The sequence below is a fragment of the Kogia breviceps genome, chromosome 13 (genome assembly GCF_026419965.1).
Source record: "Kogia breviceps isolate mKogBre1 chromosome 13, mKogBre1 haplotype 1, whole genome shotgun sequence".
In the NCBI taxonomy this organism is placed as follows: Eukaryota; Metazoa; Chordata; class Mammalia; order Artiodactyla; family Physeteridae; genus Kogia; species Kogia breviceps.
In genome coordinates, this window is record NC_081322.1 from 36,981,936 (window position 1) to 37,004,738 (window position 22,803).

At 35.2% G+C, this 22,803-nt stretch overlaps 1 protein-coding gene across 4 annotated transcripts in view; it reads right to left on the reverse strand.

The window, feature by feature from the left end:
* HACE1 (HECT domain and ankyrin repeat containing E3 ubiquitin protein ligase 1) overlaps positions 1 to 22,803 on the reverse strand; it is a 99,851-nt gene that overhangs the window by 20,074 nt on the left and 56,974 nt on the right. For all 4 annotated transcript variants that reach the window (XM_067011533.1, XM_059083654.2, XM_067011534.1 and 1 more), the window contains 7 exons: positions 18,535 to 18,603; positions 18,198 to 18,285; positions 12,052 to 12,163; positions 11,863 to 11,960; positions 11,594 to 11,681; positions 7,223 to 7,372; positions 6,513 to 6,709 (listed from right to left, as the gene is read on the reverse strand). In XM_067011533.1, coding sequence (XP_066867634.1) covers positions 6,513 to 6,709; positions 7,223 to 7,372; positions 11,594 to 11,681; positions 11,863 to 11,960; positions 12,052 to 12,163; positions 18,198 to 18,285; positions 18,535 to 18,603 — 802 coding nt within the window. The remainder of the gene's footprint in view (positions 1 to 6,512; positions 6,710 to 7,222; positions 7,373 to 11,593; positions 11,682 to 11,862; positions 11,961 to 12,051; positions 12,164 to 18,197; positions 18,286 to 18,534; positions 18,604 to 22,803) is intronic.

Sequence of the window (22,803 nt, forward strand, 5' to 3'; positions counted from 1 at the left end):
CAACACGTCATGCCCTTGACTAACTACATCAAATATCTTAAATGCTCTAAGGAAACAGTCAACATGTAGATGACAATCAGTCCACAAAACACTGGCATAAAGAGTTGCTCAAATAAACATTAAATATAAAGGAAACCTAAAATCCCACTTCATTCTAAGGTATTTAAAGAGAAGATATAACTTGGGTGTGGGGGGTATTTTTATCCCCAACAGATGCATACATGCTCCCACCTGAGTTGTACTGTTAATTCTTTGAGGGCATAAGATAATACCAGATGCCACAGAAGTAAATTGGAGAATTAACTATACTAAAGAATCTGAGTTAGTACCTGTTCTGGTGAAATAGTTATGTTTATAGAAATCTTTCATCTTACAAAGCCTCAGCATAGAGATAACAAAATAAAAAAGAGCCTTAGCAACTTTTTCCTAGCTCAACCTCTGAGCCGCATAACTGATATTAGGTAAGCAAAGAATAAGTGCCAATGGAAAAATAAAAACACTAAGATTGAGATTCAACTTTCAGATATTACGTTCCAGTTAAATTGCATGTCTAGTTACAGAAACATTTTGTTTTAATTATCTCCTAGTCTTCTGAATGTGTGCAATGAATAATATCACCCCTTGGAAATCTTCCTTAAAATTTTAACTTCTTTTCAGACTTTGAATCTAAATTATGTCTTCTTATGAGGAGTGGTGGTAACATTGAAAATTGACACCTTTTTTTTTAAGCTATTTTTCTTCTTGAAAATTTTTTTCACAATTTCTTGAAATATATATATATATATATATATATATATATATAAACCATGCTTACTTAACTAATAGTTAACTAATAGTTCACTTAACTAATAGTTAAGTAACTAATTAGTTACTTAACTAATAGTTAACTTTTAATAGTGAAAGCAAAATGTTCTTATCCCAAGTAAGCTGATAAACTTGGACATACTTGTAAAACTGTTTGAAATCGTTATTTTTACTTTTAAATTAACAGTTTAAAATGGCATTATGACTGGCATAATTCAATTCACTGCTTGAATATAAATCCTTTAGTAATAAAAGCTTCTTTCCTGGGCTTATCCACTTGATTATTATTGCTCTGGTATGTAAGAGTTTTCATTGAAAATTTCTCCACTGAAAACTCAAAGGATACCAGATTTCTTCTGCAGGAATAAGTAGATATAAGAAAAAAGAGAGGCATATTTTTACAATGTAACATTTTCCAACAATTTATCCTTTACCAATATATTCTTATTTTTAAGGTCACTAATTAGTTATAAAGATTGATAGTCTGATAAAAATCCTATTACATCAATTTCCGTGGAACAAATTCAGTCATTGATAATAGTGACTCTTCAGCTTACCATTACAAGGATTTGGTGATTTTTAAAGTGAATTTTTAGAATATACTGACTAAAATGCAGAGAAAAGTATGTTCTCCTTCATTGACAAAAGGATACTAAAGATAATTTAAAACTCAATCTAAAAATATATACATACACTCAATATGGAGAACCTTAGACCTGAACTGTTTTAAAAGTTTTCAGATTAATAAAAAGATCTCTCATAGTATACTTTTCTGAAGATACACATAAGAATCCACTTTAAGTCAATAATCTATATAGACAAGCTTGTATTTTGTACTTGGATGGGCATCAAATGTGCTTGTATGTGAAATAAATCAAATTAAACTAGCAATAAAATATAAGGTATTAACCAAATAAAAATGAAATGGAAGATAACATACTAAATTTTTAATTGAAGTATAGTTGATTTACAATGTTTTGTTAGTTTCAGATGTACAGCAAAGTGATTCAGATATATATATATGTATATATATATATATTCTTTTTCATACTCTTTTCCATTATAGGGTATTACAAGTATTGAGTATAGTTCCCTGTGCTATACAGTAGATCCTTGTTATCTATTTTATATATAGTAGTATGTATCTGTTAATCCCAAACTCCTCATTTATCCCTCCCTCCCCATCCTTGCCCTTTGCTAACCACAAATTTGGAAAACATACTAAATTTGTATTTGCTTCCTTGTTCATCACTGCCTTAGTAAATGAGAGGCCCAGCAATTACACAACCATACAGACCTCGATTTAAACTGAGGGTCTACCAGTTACCAATTTTGAGCCCTTCGTTACTTAACTGTCTATATTCTAAAGAAATATAGTGTTGTAGTTACAAGCTCAGGCTTGAAATTTATAGACTGTCTGGATTCAAATCCACCACTTATTAGCCTTGTGATTTGGAGGAAAGCTACTTAACCTCTCTATGCTTCAGTTTCCTCACCTGTAGAAAGGGGTATCTATACCTCATAGGATTGTTTAAGTGTAAGTTAATACACATAAAGCACTTTTAACAGTGCCTAGCACATTATAAATACCTAATAAATGTAAGCCACTTTTATTATTAAAGCTGTTCCCATACTGAATGAATAGAAATAACTATCTCAAAAGGCTGTTATAGTAAATGAGAAATGCACAAGAACACAATTCAAATAAATGAAATATACACAAAGTACTCAATAGGCAGTGGCTATTATCATCACTAGAGAATACAACTGATGTGATGAGGTTGACGACTAGGAGAAGGACACCACCACCCATCATTCTGGAGCCCATCCACCTAAGTGGCTCATCCTAGAGTCCTTCTTCTTTTTTACCTTCCCAAACAGCTAAGTATCATGTTCTATAAATTCTACATCTCAAAAGCTGTCTCATTTTCCCCCTCCTCCCTGCCACTGTCATATAAAATCACTCATGCATGCTCCCCAGAGCAATGCCACAATCACCTATCAGTTGCCCTGACTCCAATATTGCCCCGTTTCAACCCATTCTTCATACTCCAAGCTGAGATTGGTGTTGTTTTTCTTAAAAAACAGAAATTCAGTCATGTCAGTGCCCTCTACAGCATCTGCAATCATCCCTAAGCCTTCAGAATAATTTTCAAACTTCTAATTGTGGATGCAAAGTCTTTCAGAATTTGGTCCCTGTCTACCTCTCCCGCCTCATCTTTTCCCACTCATTTCCTTTGCAATCTAAGCTAAGATCTACAACTCTGAACTACCTGTGGTTCCCCAAACATACCATGCTCTGCCACCTCTGTGCCCTTCTATAAGCCCAGAACATTTCCTTCTCCCCTTCCTTACTCCTATGTGACCACTTAATGCTTCTCCTCTATAACTCAACTTCCATGCCACCTCCTCCATTCCCTGATATCCTGTCCCATCTCACCCCATTTTGTTCTCTCCCAGTCTTAATGAACTTTATGATTAGTATGGTAAAAGTGTTGTTAACACTTAAAAGCCACGGAGCTTACTCTTCAGTACTAAGAGCTAGAACTGAAGGTCTAGCAAAAATATGTCACTCCTAACTTAAGGTTTTATGGTTCTACAATTTTATCATTTGGTCAAGAATTTAAAAGTGAAAGTGAAAAGTTAAAGCAAAACTTTTTTTTTTTTTTTTTTTTTTTTTTTTGCGGTATGCGGGCCTCTCACTGTTGTGGCCTCTCCCGTTGCGGAGCACAGGCTCCGGACGCACAGGCTCAGCGGCCATGGCTCACGGGCTTAGTTGCTCCGCGGCATGTGGGATCTTCCCGGACCAGGGCACGAACCCGTGTCTCCTGCATCGGCAGGCGGATTCTCAACCACTGCGCCACCAGGGAAGCCCCAAAACTTTTTAAAATGCTGAAAATACTATTTAAATGTAAACGTTCAGCTCCTGGTAATTCAGCCATTTTCTAAAGTGAAACCAAGTGATCTTATTTTTTCCTCTAGATTTTAAAACAAATCATTGACAGATATAAAATTAAAAGAGAATTTTATTTCAAATATGGAACTAATATATAATGTTCTGCCTATATTACTTGTATTTATTAATATACTTCTTTTTAAAACAAAGGTATTTTATCTATTTGGTTTCAGTCTATAATTACCAAAGCCTTTCTATAAAACTTAGGAATAAATGACTCCCCCATGTGAAGATTAGCTTATATCGACTTTTTCTTACTAACACGCTTGGCAAGTCACTTAAGCTTCAATATGCTTAGAAATTCTGAAGTTGACGCCAAATGTGACAATTATAACTTTATACCTAAAGTTAAGTAAGTAAAAGGCTGACCCTAGAGTAACAGAAAAAGTTCATGACAGAAATTATGTTTTTAAAATATAACAATAACACCTCTAAAGAACATGGTTTGAAAATTTTATTTGTAAATTGAATAATTTAACAATTCTAAATCAAGTGATCAATCTAAGATGTTAGTATGTTTTTAAAGATTTTTAATTTTAAAAAATCAGGTTGCTTATTGCACAAACATTAAATGCTTAAGCATCAACAATTTGATATACAATTACACTTGACCCTTACTAGTAATATTAGAAAAATGAGAGGCTCATTTTATTGTGAGAAATGTTTGTATTAGAAAAACAAAAGCGGAGAATTAACATATTAGTGATTGAGATCCTGCTTTTACCTCTATATTACTGAACCTCATCATCAAAGTTAGCCTGTCATTAACAAAACAATGTCAATAATATAGTTAAATAAAAATGTGCTAAACTTAGAAACAAAACTTCCAAGCTCTTTAATGTTACAGCAATATTCCAGCCTCAGGCTAGACTCACGATCAAGCCTCAATGTAAGTGTATTCTTATTTGTTATTATTTATTAAATACCTTCCTTCTTTCTAGATTTTAATACAAAAACACAAATGCAAAAGAATAAAATACATATTTTGAAAATCTAAGCAAAACTCATGTCATATGGAAGGGAGGCTGTTAGGAGATACAAGTATAAATACAGCTATCTACCATGCAATTGTTAATGAGCCTTTCCACTTTTCATATAAAATATATCTAAGAGGAGTGACAAATCCAATCACCAGAGAGTGTATTCACAGATAGGAATCATGTATGAGATTCTCTCATGAAAAGCAATCACTTGCTTATAATGAAGATTTTATGACTTCATTGTCCCTAATTGAGAGGAGGTATCCATTATAAAATAAAATAATAAATGTACTATGAGGTGGACAATCTAATAATTAGAAGATTTTTTAAAAATTTCCATTCACTGGCAAGTTCATATAGATTCAAAAAATTATTTTAAGCATTTTTTACTATTTTAATCTTCTAGAGTTTAACGTGACTCATAATATTAAATCAAGTAAGATCTACCTCAGTGTGATTACTTTTACTAACAGGATGAAGAACCTCAGACTTGAAACTAGGAGACCTGGGTTTTGGCCCCAGCTTTACCATTAACTCTTCAGGCTTCAGTGTCCTCGTGTAAAATGAGAGAGTAGACTAAAACTTTACTAAATTTTATATAAATGTACAAAATGTATAAATTTTGTATAAATGTACAAAATCTCAGGTCCTGATTTTATATTCAAAAACTAAATTTCTTTTTTTAAAAAATATGTATAGTATCTAAGTTTCAAAAGGTAAAATTACACAGCTTAATTTAGGTCTTCATGCCTATACATAGGTGAAACCTAGGAACCTATTTTTATAGAAAACTATCCAATAAAAAACTAACTTTTGGGTTGTGTTTTTCAGTTTACAAAATGCTGGTACCAGTTCTGTATGGGAGGTATTATTATCCCAAGCACACAGAATAGAAAACTGAGGCTCAAAGAGGTTAAAACGCAGCCAAGTCTTTTGGCCTTTAAAAAAAAACACAAAAAACTATATTTTACTATATCTCTAATCTACAAAATGATTCAGTGGACATGATTTTTTAAGTTAGCTGATTCTGAAGCTGTCTTGGAATTATAATCCAATGAAAGGAAAGGATAAAGGTTTTAGTCCTGTTTTACCAGAAGTTGCTACTGGTAAGTGATAGAACTGGAATTCCAAAACCAGATTTTCTGACTCTCAATTTCCTACATAATCTATCAAAACATAAAATAAAGCTGTATCATATATTAAAGTAATATAACTTTCAACAGTGTAATTTAAAACATGCACCAAGTTTTTTAAAAAATATGTACAAACAGGAGATATAATAATAAAATAAAAATAATCAAGTTATAAAGTTTTAAAAAAATCAAGTTCAGAAGTCCCGTAGAATTTACTGCATCCCAAAAGTGTGTACAAAGTTTAAACACTGGAATTTCTTTTCTCTATTGGAACTCTTAATATCGTACTTCTAAAACATGAAATAGTGATCTAGTGCAAATATGATATTGATATAAGTTTATATTTCTAATCAAAAGTTTTGATATGCAGATGCACAATTTACACAATCAACTGAACTATGCTCTAGGCTGCTTCAGGAACTGCCTCAGCATATCTAACACAACAATGAAATGATCCTTTATAATTCGAAGTCTGGTATTTGATGGTTTAGTTAATTTAAATATTTTATCTGTTATAAATGTTACAAAACTCTAACAGTAAAAGTTTTCCTGGCTAGTGCCAGGAGACTTTAGAGTAATTAGCAAAACTATCAGGGCTAAGTTACAAACAATGGCTAAGGTAAAAATTCAAATACTTACTTTGTTATTTTGTGTTACAAGAATACTTCCACCCCCAGGTTTCAAAGGCACCTCTTCCATTGCTCCAAACACATCAGTCTCAACAGAAAAAGTTAGTTCTAGACCCAAATCACTAATATCATTATCTAAAATCCACTGCAAATTTTTGGCATATTCTGGATCAATGGATGCCACATCTTGGTAATTCACAGGAATACCTAAAAATGCAAACATACAGCAGTTATATTCTAAATGTTTCTGCCTTTCCTTATCTGTTTAATGGTGAAATACTGCCCTCTACAGATACTCTGTAAAACTGCAAAATATAATCCAATTCACAGCATGATTTAAATGAATGTTAATTCCTAAATTTGTAAGTCTGTAAATTTAAGCTTAAATTTCTACAATGTAACCTTTCTTTGAAACAGCTATTCAGGAACTTATTTTAAACTTTAAAAAGTGCCAATTCTCTTAAGTATATTCATATTAAAATGCATTTTTAGCATAAACATACACACACTAAAATGGAAAAAAAAAAAACTTCATAAAATCAAAAATGTAGGTTATTCTTTCTCTCCCTCAGGCCCCCAAATGCCTTACGTACACAGACTGTCTCCAATCAAAATAAAAATTATTCACCCCAAATGCCACCATTTATCTACTTAATTCGCTAAAGCCTATAAGAAAAACACTTTAAATAAATGTCTAAGGAAATAACAATGAAGCCATACCAAGAATGTGCTTGTAGAATGATCTCGTGAAGTAAATGTTCACCAGCTGCCTATGGTTCAGAGCTAATCCCAAGATCTGTCCAGCAAACCGGAAATAGTTCAAGTGATCAGGATTTACATAGGAGTTGCTATTAGGTTGAAAAGTTGTTCCTGTTAAAATAAAGACAAAATAATTTATTTTTAAGACCATGCATAAGAGAGATCATTTCAATGCAGGTAAATTAGTTCACATACAACTTCAGCAAAGCTAAGGTTACATTATGTATAAACGTTCTTCAGCAAAGAATGTTCTTTGTGGAATATTTAATAGTGGAATTGGAAATACTAATCATTAATTCACACATACTTATCAGAATAAGTCTTTGTACAGAGAGAAAATTTTAGAATACTTTTCACTGAAAGTAGTTGGAAGAGGTGTCAGAGAGATCCTAGAAATACATACACAGACACACACAGACAGACACACACACACACACACACACACACACACGTTTTCCCAGACAATATGGAAATAACTACTTAGGCTATGAATTAGGGCAGACATTGTCTCATTCACCTATACATGCCCAGCATAGCAGGTATTCACTACATTTTGCTCCTTAAGGAATTGAGCACTACAAGAGAATAACTAAAATTTTTAAATGTACAACTGTTTTCCTCATGACAAATAATCAAGTTTGAATAAGTATCACTAAGGTATAAAAGTAAAAACAGCATTAGCAACAGTTATTGACTATTGCCAAACTCTAGTGCAATGGAGGGTAATTCCAGTTACATGAAAAAAAAGTCTTGAAATAGATAGTGGTGAATGTACTTAATGCCACTGAAGCGTACACTTTTAAAATGGTTAAAATGGTAAATTTTATGTTATGTACATTTTACCACAATAAGAAAGTCTCAAAAAAAAATGTGGTGCAATGGAAAAACCTAATACCAAGATCTCAACTTTAAATAACCTTATTTTTTCTGTGTGATCACTACCTCTCATTCATTAAACAAATATTTACTGAGCTCATGCTATTTACTTCTCTTCTAGTCACCTGGGCAAAAAGAAAGACTGATAAATCTAATGAAATAGCATCAAAAGTAAATAAAGGAAAAGTGAAAGTATTGGAAAGTGAAATGTTTGGCCATTGAGCATACATATTTTAACCCTTTGTGCTTTGCTGGTTTTTGATTTATCAGTGCTGGCACTGGACTAAATTGCCATGACCAGTAAGTTTACTTAGATATAAGGTACACATTTGGAAGCTTATGGCTGAATGACTTAAAAGGGCCACATGACACCCACTGTTAAGTACCTTTTGAGAATCATTCCCAGTCATGATATAAGATTGGGTATTAAAAGTCAAAGCAGGGACTTCCCGGTGGTCCAGGGGTTAGAATCCGCCTTCCAATGCAGGAGACGCAGGTTCGATCCCTGGTGGGGTAACTAAGATCCCACATGCTGCGGGCAACTAAGCCCACATGCCACAACTGGAGAGCCCGCCCACCGCAACTACTGAGCCTGCGTGCTCTGGAGCCCACGTACCAAAACTAGAGAGCCCGCATGCCACAACGAAGACCCAGCACAGCCAAAAACCAAAAACAAAAAAAAAGTCAAAACAAAGTTTTTGTGAGATGAAGAAAGACTTCAAAGACAAACATAACCATTATTCCAAAAATACAATATTCTGAGAATAATCAGAAATACTTTTACCTATTTCCTCCCCTAGGTCTGTGTATAATTCCTTCTCTAAGTACTTTCTGGGAAATTTGGGTTATTAAAAAGAATAGATACAGAGAAATCAAAAGAAAAAAAGGAAACAAATGGGGGGAAAAGTCTTCAGGAAATGAGTAATAATTTTTAGCTCAAAAGTGAATTAAGATAGAATTTAAAGTTTATGTCATGTTTTAAGTTCATAACCAATAAAACTGTGACATTTCATCATCTCAGAAAAACCCTATTGAATAAGAAAATATCATTTTCACAGAATAATAATAACAGCCTCGGGCTTCCCTGGTGGTGCAATGGTTAAGAATCCGCCTGCCAACGCAGGGGACACAGGTTCGAGCCCTGGTCTGGGAAGATCCCACATGCCACGGAGCAACTAAGCCCGTGCACCAAAAGTACTGAGCCTGTGCTTTAGGGCCCGCGAACCACAACTACTGAAGCCCACGCACCCAGAGCCTGTGCTCCGCAACAAGAGAAGCCACCGCAGTGTGAAGCCTGTGCACCACAATGAAGAGTAGCCCCTGCTCGCCTCAACCAGAGAAAGCCCACGTGCAGCAATGAAGACCCACTGCAGCCAAAAAAAAATGAATAAAATAAATTAATTTTAAAAAATATTTTTTAAAAATAATAATAATAGCATCTAATATTTATTTCTGATTTCTATATGCCAGGCATTGGGCTAAGCATTTTTACACATCAGCTGATTTTCCACTATATTACAAAACATAGGTTATCACCATATTCAAATAAGGAAATCAAGGTCCAAAAATATTACATTTACTGGCACAAGATCATAGCAGAAAAAGGGACAGAACTAGGATTCACATTCAGTGGAATGCGCCAAAGGCCAAACTCTCAGCCACTCTACTACACTACTATTGCTCCATAGTAAGCATCTTAATTTAATTAGAAAGCAAGTTTTAAAGAAATTACTACATACATTAGGTCTATCCAAACATTCCCCACATTTAGGAACCCTAAATGTAATTTTCTTCTTGTCAACTAAACATAAGAACATGAAAATATTTCATCTATATTTTATTAATATTACAGCCCCAAAGAGAAGACATACATGGCTTACAAAAAGGACGAATCAGAAACTATGGTCTACGTGTTTCATCATATTACCTGCTATAAATTTGTAGAATAAGCACCTCAACTAATGATTCCACACCAAATCTGTTTTTCAGATATGAAAGTAAATAAACAACTCAGAATAAGGGACTATAAACAAAAGAAATAAATCTAAAATACAATGTTTTAATGCTAAATCTTGCTTCAAAGATTAGTCCTAAATAACTAAACTAGGGCCTCATCATACTTGTCGTAAATCACAAAGACACCAAGTTCATCTCAGAGCAAATAATCAAAGGTTACAGAATTAAAGTAGGAAGTCCCATATTCCTAAATAATTTCAAATACACCAAATGTGTCTGAGGAGCCCACCACATATGTGAATATCTGCAGTTCCCTAGCATCACTGCAGCCCACCCCCACTTGCCTCTCATACAGTCATCCTTCTTATTCTATGGAGATTTGCTGATGGTTTGGTTGGATACAATAGGAAACTACAATTAATAAGACTCCTTACAGAAGAATTTAAACACTGGGAAAGAAAATCAGGAAATAAAAGCAACTGAACAAAGCATTTAAAAACTGAAATCCTTGGGCTTCCCTGGTGGCGCAGTGGTTGAGAGTCCGCCTGCTGATGCAGGGGACACGGGTTCGTGCCCCGGGCCGGGAAGATCCTACATGCCTCGGAGCGGCTGGGCCCATGAGCCACGGCCGCTGAGCCTGCACGTCCGAAGCCAGTGCTCCGCAACGGGAGAGGCCACAACAGTGAGAGGCCCACGTACCGCAAATAAATAAATAAATAAATAAGAACTGAAATCCCACCTTCACTTGGATGTGTTTATTAAGTTAAAGAACTCTCAGGTATATCTTATACAAATGAGGTGGCAACCATTGCCATTTAGCCTACAGTATCAAATTACAATTCAGTAGGTAGCAAACATCATTTCAATAAAGACAGTTTTTTAAATTTGCATTACATGGTTAAATAAGAGCTTTTTAGTTACCAAGTCTTAACCTTTTAAAAGGGCTGAAAACAAAGTTACTATAAACAAACAGATTATAAGTTAAGATTTAACACACCATGATTTCTAGACTTTGTTTTTAATGACAAATGACTTTTAAGAGTTGTAAACTCAAATAGGTTTAGCAAATTTTAACTTTTCCAACACCGACTTGTATTTTTTTTAAGTTCATCTACTAGCATGATTTTATAAAAGGAAATTTTAACTCAAGAGAGGTAAGACTAAAGGAAGATCCTTAAATTGAATAATTTAGTTTTATTTTATACAAGGAACTGATGAAAACTTCCTTGAGGCCAGCACTAGTCCTTGAGACAAGCATTTGAGAACCAACTGTTCAGAGGAAAGAATGCTAGGCTGAGTCAGGTTCCACTCAAGATCCTACCACTCATTAACTGCTAACATAAACAAAAACCCTGAATTTCAATTTCCTCTTCTATGAAAAGGGAATATCCAACCACCCTAGCTCACAGGGCTACTATAGGAATCAAAGGATAAAATGCACTGAAGTAGTCTGAAAATGTGACAAGTCACAGAAAAAGTCATCTAGACTGTACAACTTACCATCAGCTGACTGGGTAAACAATGCATAATCAGGATTGACTATCTCATTAGACAGAATATCAAACCACTCACGCACAACACCTTGACCCTGAGTTCAAGAAAATAAGATTAAGTATCAACAGAAATATATGGTAAAATTTTTTCTAAATAATAATAACATTAAAATTATATTAAATTTCTTCCATTATCAATTAAATATTAAACTCTACTGAAGGGCATTTCAATCTTTTAGAGACAGTGATCTTAACAACACTTATTTTTATACCCACCATGCCTTCTTCCCCATGGAACCGTACAGCAATTCCTTGCTTTAGCTTTGCACAATTTGCTTTTGACACAACTTCACAGCTACTCCTAAAAATAGAATCTAAATATGTAGCATTGGTTAATTTTACATATTAAAATTTACAATAACTAGTATTTTGTACCCCTCACACACATCACTTTGTTAAACATACCTCTGTGAACTAGCAGGATATCATTTTCATTCACTGGCCTGTGCACCATGTCTGAATCTGGCTGTCCTGAATGCAAATGTTCATAGAACCATTCACAGCGATCTTTAAATGGCTACCCCAACAAATAACAGTGAAATAATGTTAGCAGTATTTCAGTCACTTAACTGTCAGATTTACTTAACTAGCATGCTAAATGCCCTTTCTACAAATAATCATTCTTAGACCTTTATTTATAATAAGTAGTTCTAGATAAGGTTCTGACATTTCATCCACTATTCACAAAAAGGCAGATCTGAGCTGAAACACTTTGACTACCTAGAGAGCATATTTCTTTTAATTCCCTATATTATCAACAGAAAAGACTTGATAAATTAAAAGAATTCAATATCAGACATACAATTGAACACACTCTCAATTTCTTTTAAACCCAAGAAGGCTTGTAAGAATGAATTTCCACATCCAGAAAAATTATGTTGCATGTTCATTTAATTTTCTATGAAAATAATCTTTATGCCTAATTTTAATTTCTATCCTTTGAATATATGCAGCAACTAAAAAGGAATTTGTTATCCTTTTTTCTTCCCTTCCTCCACCCTAAAAACTGACGAATAAGATCTCGTGAACAGTAAAGAAAGTCTCTACCTTTTGTTCTTTTGCCAGATATGTAAACTGTAAGTGATTTGTAATTTTATTCATCAGAAAGTATTATTGAGTACCTAGGATGTGCCAATACTCGGGTAACATAAGAGCTGTAAAAATTTCATTGCTGAAAACTGTTTAATACACTTAAAGAGATGAGAAAAACATTGGTACAATATAACACATAATGATATCAAGTTCTAAACAGTGAAGTACAGACCACAGTGCACTAAGAATACAGAGATTGTGAAGATAAGTGGAGTACAAAGGCTTCATGAGGTCCTGGTCTGAAACAGGACTTAAAGATGGGTAGGTCTTGCTCAAGCAGGAGGAAAAGAAAGCACACCAGGCTCAGGGAGACAAGGAAAAAGGCTCAGAAGGAGAAACCGTGTTTCCATAGAAGACGCAGTGAAGGTGCTGGCATAACCCTACACATATTGAAAGAAGGAAGTTTTTGTAAGTGAATCAAGGACATAATTATGGATCCTTCGAATCAAGTGAAAGACACAGTGGCCACTGAGGATACTTGGTCAGAGGAATAGCGTGGTAAATGCACTCATTAAAATGAGAGTAGTACCAGGATAAAGGGAGGCCATCTAGGCAGCAGTTGAAATAATAGGTATAGAGTGATACGGTCCTGGTCATGGTAGGAAAGAAGAACAATGAAGTAAAGCTGAAAGACATTACTCCTCTGAATAAAGAAGAAAAGTAAGAGAAGATCTCTAGGGGAAAGAACTTAAAATCAGAAACAGCTTAGAGGGGGAACCTCAGCACCACCACCACCATCTACCCCACTGCTAGAAGGCACCGGTGGAAGACAACAAATGAGGTTTTATATATTCTGAATTTAAGGTTACTTAGGATATAACTACTAAGAGCTTAGAAATAAATACTAGAACGTTCTGCAGCTGAGACATTAGAAAGAGAGTCATGAACAAAGCTGAAACTGGAGACAAAGTAATGTCCCTTGTTCAAGAGATTAAAGATACAGGGACAAACACCAAGAACAGAGAAGTTTATGATCACAGGTCAGGATTGAGAATTTGCTTATTAGCAAATGATACACATAGCTAGAAAAGTCAAAGGAGAACCAGGGTGGTGCAATACCACAAAAGCCAAGAGTTTCAAGAGATAAATACAATCCATGTCCAACACCACAAAGAGGTTCTCTCTCATGCAATTTTTAGGATACCAATAAATTTCTTCATCTGAGCTAAACTAAACATTTGTTTTCTTCAAAATACTTTAACATCTTTTTATTAATTCTTAATAAAAATATTTTTATGAAAATAACTGGTGCAAGATTAAGTTTTGCCTTTTAATCTGTTCTTTCAATAAGAAAAGAGTAAATGTTCCCTTTTCCAAAGTTAAATATAATTTTATCCATACTTCTAGCAGTTTTCCACATTTTGAATAAAATGCTGCTGTTGTTATATTCATTACTGGTCATATAAATAAAATATTTCATTTTTAGTAAACAGGCTAGAATGTTAAGTGCTTGAAATTTTAATGCTGATTATTCCTAAGACTTAGGTAAAAGAGAAGAGAAAAAATATTACACAGAGTTAATGTATTTAAATATGGGCTTTGAAGTTTGATAAACATGTTTTGAAATCCTGGATCTGCCACTACTAGGTTTGTGATCTTAGGGGAATTACAAATCCTCTCAGAACTTTAGTTTTCCTACCTGTAAAATGGGGAAAATAATACCACTTCAAGGGCTAATTCTGAGGATTAAATGAAATAATGCAAATACAGAACAAAATAATAATAATTATAATCATAAACTAACGTTTATTAAAGCATCTATAAGCCAGGTACTGTTTCAAGCACTTTACATGCATTTCCACATTTAATCCTCACAACACTCTGAGAAAAAGGGACTTTTATTATCTCCGTTTCATAGATGAGAAAAATGCAGCACCAAGAGGTTAAATAATTTGTGCAAATACTTAACTCCCAGAACGCAAATAGATGTTGTTCTTATCACTCACAACAACGTTAAAATTACTGTAAGTATTTTAAATGACAGTAAACTTATTTGCCATTATAAGATTAAATATTAAATTCTACCCTTCATATAGAAAATGTGGACCATTTGAAAATAACAAGTGGCAATTTTTTTAAGTAATTCAAATTAACATTAAAAGGTACAAAATGCTACCCTCAAAAGCTAGTAAGTTATCTGTTAAGATCAAAACATCCACACACACATCCATATACCTACAAAGCCAAAGAGCACATTTCTGTATGTAAACTTTCTGAGTACCTGCATTTCCATAAAATAATTCACAAAACAGGACTGATTACAGAAGCTCTTCTTAATAGTATTTGTACAGCAATACAAAATGTCTCTCCCTTTAACTAGCAGGCCACCTGAAAACCACCAACAGAAGAAGAAGTCAATCCCTTAGCAGAGGTAGTTGTTTTTGTTTTTACTTTTTTTTTAATAGCCTCCAAGTTACAGAAAATTTCTTAGTATAGTACAATGGTGGGGTTTTTTTCCTCTAAGGTAAAAGTAAACTGCTAACATGATGTCCAGTCACCCCTAAATACTTCATGTGTATTTCCTACAAACAAGAGAATTCTCCTACACAAGCAGTTCACGATCATCAAAATCAGGAAATTGACACTGATATATTACTATATCTAATCTTCAGACCCCATTTCAAGTTTTGCCAGGATCCATATAATATCCTGTATAGCGTAATGACTCAAGAACTGTGTTCAGTTGTCTTGTCTCTTTCATTCTGGCACAGCTGTTCAATGTTTTCTTAATTTTCATGACCTACATTTAAAGATTGCAGGTCAGTTATGTTGTAGAATGTCTCTCAGTTAGTTAGTCTGATGATTTCCCATGATTAAATTCAGGGTATGCATCTTTGACAGGAATATCAAAGAAGTGATACCATATTCTCAGTGCATCCTATCAGCTGGCACACTGGTAAGTCTGCTGTGATCACTGCCAAGCTTCTCCACTGTGAAGTTCCTTTTTAATCTTTGTAATTAGTTAGTATTCTAAGAGGAGATACTTTGAGACTATAAAAATATCCCACCCTTCATCAAACTTTCCATTTATTCATTAATTCTTTCACTATAGACTTATGGGTTCTGATTTTATTTGCAATATTTTGCCATCATTATTTATTTTGATGCTCAAATTGTTCCAGAATTGGCCAGGAGAATCCATTCAAGTTGGTTCTGAATTGTTTTGACATAACCTCATAATTCTCTGCACAACTTTCTGGCACAATAAGACTATCCAGGCTCATCTTGTACTTTCTCTGAATTAGCCATTTCTCCAACAGGTCCTCGTTCATTGAGAATGGTATTCAGAGACCAAGAAATGGATGCCAAGTTTGCTGTATCTATCTAACCACATAGGAAACTATAAGTTCACAATGATATCTCCAATTCCAATCCAATAGTACATGATTCATCGTTTTCCTCCATTTTTTAACTTTCTCCAACAGTGAGACACATTATCTTTACTATACTGACTTATTCAATCAACTGCCCCACCTCATATATAATCACTCTTCTGTCACTGACATGGACCATTCACTGCATAGATACCCTATACCCCACTCCAGCTTTGTCAAACTACTCTGAGCAACTGTCACCACCTGCACGCTGGACATCCTCCATATCCCGTGCCAGCTCACATACTCCGTGCTGAGCTCCTCTTCCACACAAACACCCTCCTTAGCACGTCCAAGCTCCTCACTGGGCCACCACTATGCATGTGGACACCCGCACTGGTCAGGCAACCAAACCCCCTCTGTGGGTCAAAAAGGTGGATAGCTAACGCAGATGCTTTTTGAATGAATACAGGAAAGGAAGAGGGAAAAGAAGTGAAAAGCAGAGCCAGTATTAAATATAGCAAACTACCTCTTTCAAAAACTAAAAGCTTCTTTCACCTATAATCTCATTTACCCTAGAATGGAGTAATTTAGTATAGATTAAGAAAATGAACTTAAGAACCAGATGGACTTTTAAATTCTGGTTCCCCCACTTAGTAGCTGAATGACTTAAACAAGTTGCTTAACCTCTCCAGCTTCAGTAAAAGAGTACCTATATCACATGATTGTTACAAACATAAAATAATCTATGTGAAAGAAATGTATGGAACCTGACATAAAGTTAGCATTCAGTAAATGCAAGTTATTACTACTACCTTATCTTTTACATCATCATTATTAAACACATGCCAAAGGAGATCTATATACATGTGTATAATTTTATAAAGATTAGTTCTTAGCTTTCTTTAATTTCTAAAAGAATCAGTGTCCCTGAGGACAATTTAAAATACCTATAGCACTTATCTTATGACTACTAACCAAACTATTACCTCCAGTCTAGCCTACATTTCAGAAAAATTATTTCCTAAAATTTTGCATGATCATGTCATTCTCCTAAAATTATTAATGGCTCCTGACAGCCTACGAAATGGAGAGTCTGCAATCTGGCAATCAATGTTCCACACAGTATAACCCTAATCTACCTTCCCAGAATTACATCTCATTCTTCACCTACACAAAATTTCTGCTTTAACCCACTGTATTTTAATACACTTTTCCATCTATATGTCCTGACCCATATCTTGGCTAGAATGTTCATCTTCCCCATTTACTCCTATCAAAATTTTGCATGTTTTTTAGATTAAAATCTACCTCCTCTTTGAAATCTCCCTTGACTACAGCAGCCAAAAGCAAGCTCTTCCTCCCTTAAACTCCTAAAGAATCAGGTCATACTGTAATTACTGTATTTTATGGGTACATTTATTATCTCCCCTGCTAGACTGAATTAAGATCCCCTTGGAGACAGAACATATCCTTTCTATCTCCAAAATAACTACCATTTATTGAACATATATACAAGTCACTATTTAAAACTTATTCTTCACCATGGAGGTTTTATGAGGTTGGTGTCATTATCTCTGTTTTATGAAGAACCCAAGGCTCAAGGATGTTAGAAATATGCCCAAAGTCACATAGCTGCTAAGTGGCAAAACAAGCTTTTCCCAAGCATGTTTCATGAAACATGAGATATATGGAATGAACCCTCATCGGGGAAAGCTCTCAGGTCAATTAAGTTTGGAAGACTAACAAAGCTAAATCATTATTTTTACCAAAGGGCTTCTCAAAGCCTTTAGCAAGCTGCTGATATGCTTTATTAATCTCCAACAGGGCATGTGTTATATTTCCCAAATGTATTGGGGGATAAAATCCCCAAGGACCATCAGCCTTACAGGACTAGTGTTCCATTTCAGCAATGTGGCAACATGTTGTCTTTGCACATAGTAGGCACTCAATGCACATTTCTTAAAGTTACTCCTCATACAAAAGTAACATACTAATGTAACTCCATATACTAAAGTAAAGAATAAGGTAATGTCACTCCACTTACAGCAGGTGGTCTCAAGTATAATAATTACTGAACAGTATTCAAATTAGCTGATCAGCATTCATTAGACATTCTAAAAACAAGATTTAAAAAAGCACTACCTGTGCTTTTATGATATGCATGAATCTTGACATCAGTTCAGGACATTCAAGGAGGAAGTGAAAGTGGTCAAATATAATCTTGGGATTCCTAAAAGAAAAACACATTGTTTACATGGATGGGAAGGAAGAGTAGCATTAAGTGACATGCAAATTTAGATATACAGATATTGAAACAGAATAAAAATACATATTAATCCACATCTATTATACTTGTACTTGTCATTGAGCATTTTTTGAATAGTAACAGAAACAACATTTTTTCGGTGGAGATAAAAACTGTAAGAAAAGAAAGAAAAGGCTACAAGAGTAATCCATGATGAAACCAAGAAAGCTTTACCTGTTAACAAAGCATTTTAAAACTTCATCATGTTTGCAGACAAATTCAATGAAACGGGGTGAAGTCATTCTGTGGGGGGTAAAAAAACAATCAGAACACACAGACCAAAGTTGGTGACATGGCAAATGTGACTATGCGTTGAATTGGACTGGCTTCTACAAACACAAAAAATGGCATTTGGATTGTCTTTATGGAATCCGAGGCATGCCTAGTCAATTTATAATATGAAATAAATAAATATATATATATATATATACACACTCAGATATATATATATAAAATAACTTTTCATTAACAGATGATATAAACAAGTGACTTTTTAAAAACCTTGAAATTTTAAGCATCTGTCTATATGTTTCCAATACATAGTTAAATGATCCTATAGAAAGTTACATTCACCATCCTACATGTTAATAACATAAATGATGCTTAAAACTCAAATATTCTGTACTAATTCCCGATCAGGTCAATGAGTATCCTAAAGATCAGAAAACAACCAAAACCAGCAAAGTATTATTTGTTATTTCTGCAATTATAAAAAAATTATAGCTTTTCTTCATCTATCAGAAAAGGAAATAATAAGCATGTAGCGTAAGCCCAGATAACTGGGTTTTCTCTACTCTGTAATGCAAGTGCCTGACTTAAGGTTTGATTGGTGAAGTATCCACTTCAAAGATGGCTATCTTGAATAAACACAATGCCAGGCCCACAACTAGATAAAGAGCCAGGATGCCTCCCACTGAGGCTCCTTTGTTTCAGAGATCTTGGTTAATTTTGATAACTGACCATTTGGGCTACTTGTTTTTTTCTCTTCTCACGCTTTAATACTCCCACTCTTACGTTTAAATTCACCAGTAGTGAGCCCTCGAAACCCTAGTCCCCTGCCCTCGACCCCAGGTTTGTGTGTGCTCTTTCCCTCTCTCTCTCTCTCTCTCTTCCCCCACTCCCCCATGATGACCTCGCTGTGTGGCCCCAGGTGTGCCATGTAATTTCCAGCTCCTATAAGTAAAAAAACATTTTCCCCCCAAAGTTTTCAATGGTTATTGCTGAAGGACATCCTGTAATCATAAGAAGAATCACAAGGGCCAGTCGGGCCACGACATTGGTTATTGATAGGCGGAGACTGGCACACAAAACAATTGGCGTACTCAGCAGGACTGCATGACTGCCCTGCAGTAAACCAAGAGGAATGCCCTTTAGCTGCAGCTTGCTTACTACCACCTAACTCAGGTAAGTAACATCATCTGGGAAAGGAGCACCACTTGCTGGGGATCTGCCTTGCAGCAATGTGCTTTTGCATACTGCCTCTGTCATGTGTTGCCTGAGACATCCAACCCAAAAGGTCACAGCTGCCAACCATCTCCTCAGAGCAGTATGATCAAGGCCATATATGGTCTAATGAGACGATGAGACCACTAATTATAAAGGCCTTGAATGACTATTAATGTGTGTGAGGATCCTCTTCGCCTCAAGGCCAAGGAGAGCTAAGGAGAGTGAACTGGACAGCAAGGCTATTACCGCAACCCAAGGAAAGGCTCTGGGCTAAAGGCACGAGAAGATTCCCGTAGGTGAGGAGGGGAGACCTCTGTCTGTAACCACGGTGTCAGTATGTTGTGCCTAGACTAAGTGTCCTAACTTAGCAGAGTAAAATAGCCTCACAATAGAAACCAATGGCACCACCTGAGGGAAAATACACCAGAGGCCTATGGTCTGTGTCACCACTTCACTCACTACTGTCACTCTTTGTCCACTAACCCAATGGGATATCGGGTCCAATCCCTGGTATAACGCTACTAAAAATGAAGTGCCAGAGCTTCCTAAGAACACTGAGGAGGTACACCAGCTCTTTGATAAACGCAAAACCCCTTGGTCGCTTCCTGGGCATTATTCAATGCTATGCATACTAACATGCCAAGAATTTGATATTATTGGTTTGGCCAAAAACTTCGTTCGGTTAATGAATACGCTGTTCAATAACGTTCTTGGTGAAAATGAAAAATGTGTCTTTCATTTTTACTTAAGACCGAACGAACTTTTTGGCCAACCCAATACATTCCAAAAGCCTGGGGGTTTTTCCCAAAGAGCCTGAGTATCTGGTGCTAATAGAGGTCGACCACAATCCTGGAGTATTCTCTTAGGACACCTGGAAAGGAAAGCAGCCACCTACAAAGGGGCTCACAGTGACATCATCTAAAATTTTCCAGTAACAACACATAAGATTAAGGTAACAGGAAAAAAACAAGAAGTAGAAACTGAGTTCAGAAACCACTCCTTAACTGATATTCAAACCCTTCTCAAAGATTTTTATGCAACAGGAAGAGGAGAAGGGAGCAGACTACTGCAGGTTTTCTTGTTTGTTTAGAATGAGCTCTAAATTGTTGCGACCACCAAAATGCATCAACTGGCCAGTATCTCTAAAGACCCTAAAATTCATAACTTTCTTAAAGATCCATCTGGACTACAAGCTTGTTTCCTCCAAGAGATCACAGATGCTGAGCCCTTTTCTGCTTTCCCCTGAACAGGGCAGAACTAAGAAAAATGCCTCACAAGGCATCCCTGCCACCAAGGCAAAAGCTGACAGGGTTAGCAAGGTCTCTAAGTGAGAAAAAAAACGGATATAAGAAGGCAAAAAAAGCACCCAGAGCCACCAATATTCATACCAGGGCACCTCCTCTCCTCACTTGGATATTTAATGCCTGGCACCATGCCGACCCTTCCATACTGCGAAGGCTCACTGTGAATGGAAAACATTATGATGAGGCCCATCTCCTGCTGTGCAAAACTGGCATGGTCCAATGGGTTTATCATTTCCATGACCACAGTGACCCAAGTGACCCCCTCTTCATTTCCAACCCTGGAGAAGCCCCATTTGACCCTGAGTCCAGGGAATTATTTTTACAGGACACTCCCCCTAATTACAGGTTGGCCCTACTACATTTTATTGGGACTGCCAAAACCATCCAAAAGGCACTAAAAATCCTAGGAGGAAACTTACATTCTTTCTCTGTCCCTTAAGATGTAACTCTTACCATGTTTTTGAAATACAAATACCCTAGGAGGTAAATAAAACTCTGCCCACAATCACCTGAGCCTGAAGGAAAAAGAGAAAGGGAAAAAGGCCTTTTAAAATATAAACTGTGGTAAAACCTCTTACCCAAAATCTAGTCCACACCCTCCTGAAGATAATTTGTCAAAGACAAATACAAATCTTAAAAGTCTTCTCCACAAATATTTGTAAAAAGCTTTAACCACTGGAGCAGGTAACCTTAACTTGTTCCATCTGCCAGACACAATTTAGACTCAAAGGTAGTCTATAAACTAGTTAAGTTGTATATTGTTGTACCTGATCCACAGCTAAAATTTTAGAATGGAAGCTATAGGGTCTCTGTGCCTGGCTGCATGTTTATGTATGTCTATACAGATGTATGTTATATGCAAGTGATTTTTTTTCTCTCTACCATTGGATGGTATTGCCAAAATTAATTAGTAAAAGAGCTGTATTTAATTGGCTTAAAAATAAATACTATGAATTAAGTATTCCTAAAACTCAGTAATAAAGAAACTAGCCCTAACGTTTTTCAAGTTCATGTGATCTGGGATAATATTCTGTAAATAAAAGGTAGTTTAAACTTGTTGGTTTAATTTAAAAAGGCATATCTCAGATTTATCAACATTAGATATAATGCAGACATGCAACATTTATTCTACTTGGGTTCTACAATTCAAATAAGTTCATATTATCTAGGTTACACAATTTGTCAGCAAGAAAAATAGCTTGGGATGACGGCCAATTTTGTCTAATGCCTAATGAGACTTTATGAGTAATCTAAACATAATTGTTAAGAACAAGTGATTTAAACAGATGTAAGTGGAGTAAGAGTTTAGGTGAACTTTCAGCAATAGCTATGTCTTATGGTATGTCTACTTAAACAGAGTTTCCCAAATCTCTTTAGTAACTTAAAAACTTCAAAGTTTTGCTAAGTTAAATTAAATGATGGAAAATTTACTCAATATCTAGGTCATTTCCAAATAAGGTAAAATATTGAAACATTAATTACTGAACATAGGTTTATCCACTTTTGGCTTTCTATTACAGAGGAACTAATGATACATTTGGTTCTCTCAATAAACATGTCTTGTACCACACTGAAAAATTATACTATAAGGAAGCACTCTTGTGGATATCAGATTCTAGTCCTGTTAACTGTCTTTGAGGTTTTCTTTTTCTACCTGTCAACTGGACTGGATGCTGAATTTTCATTTCCTCCA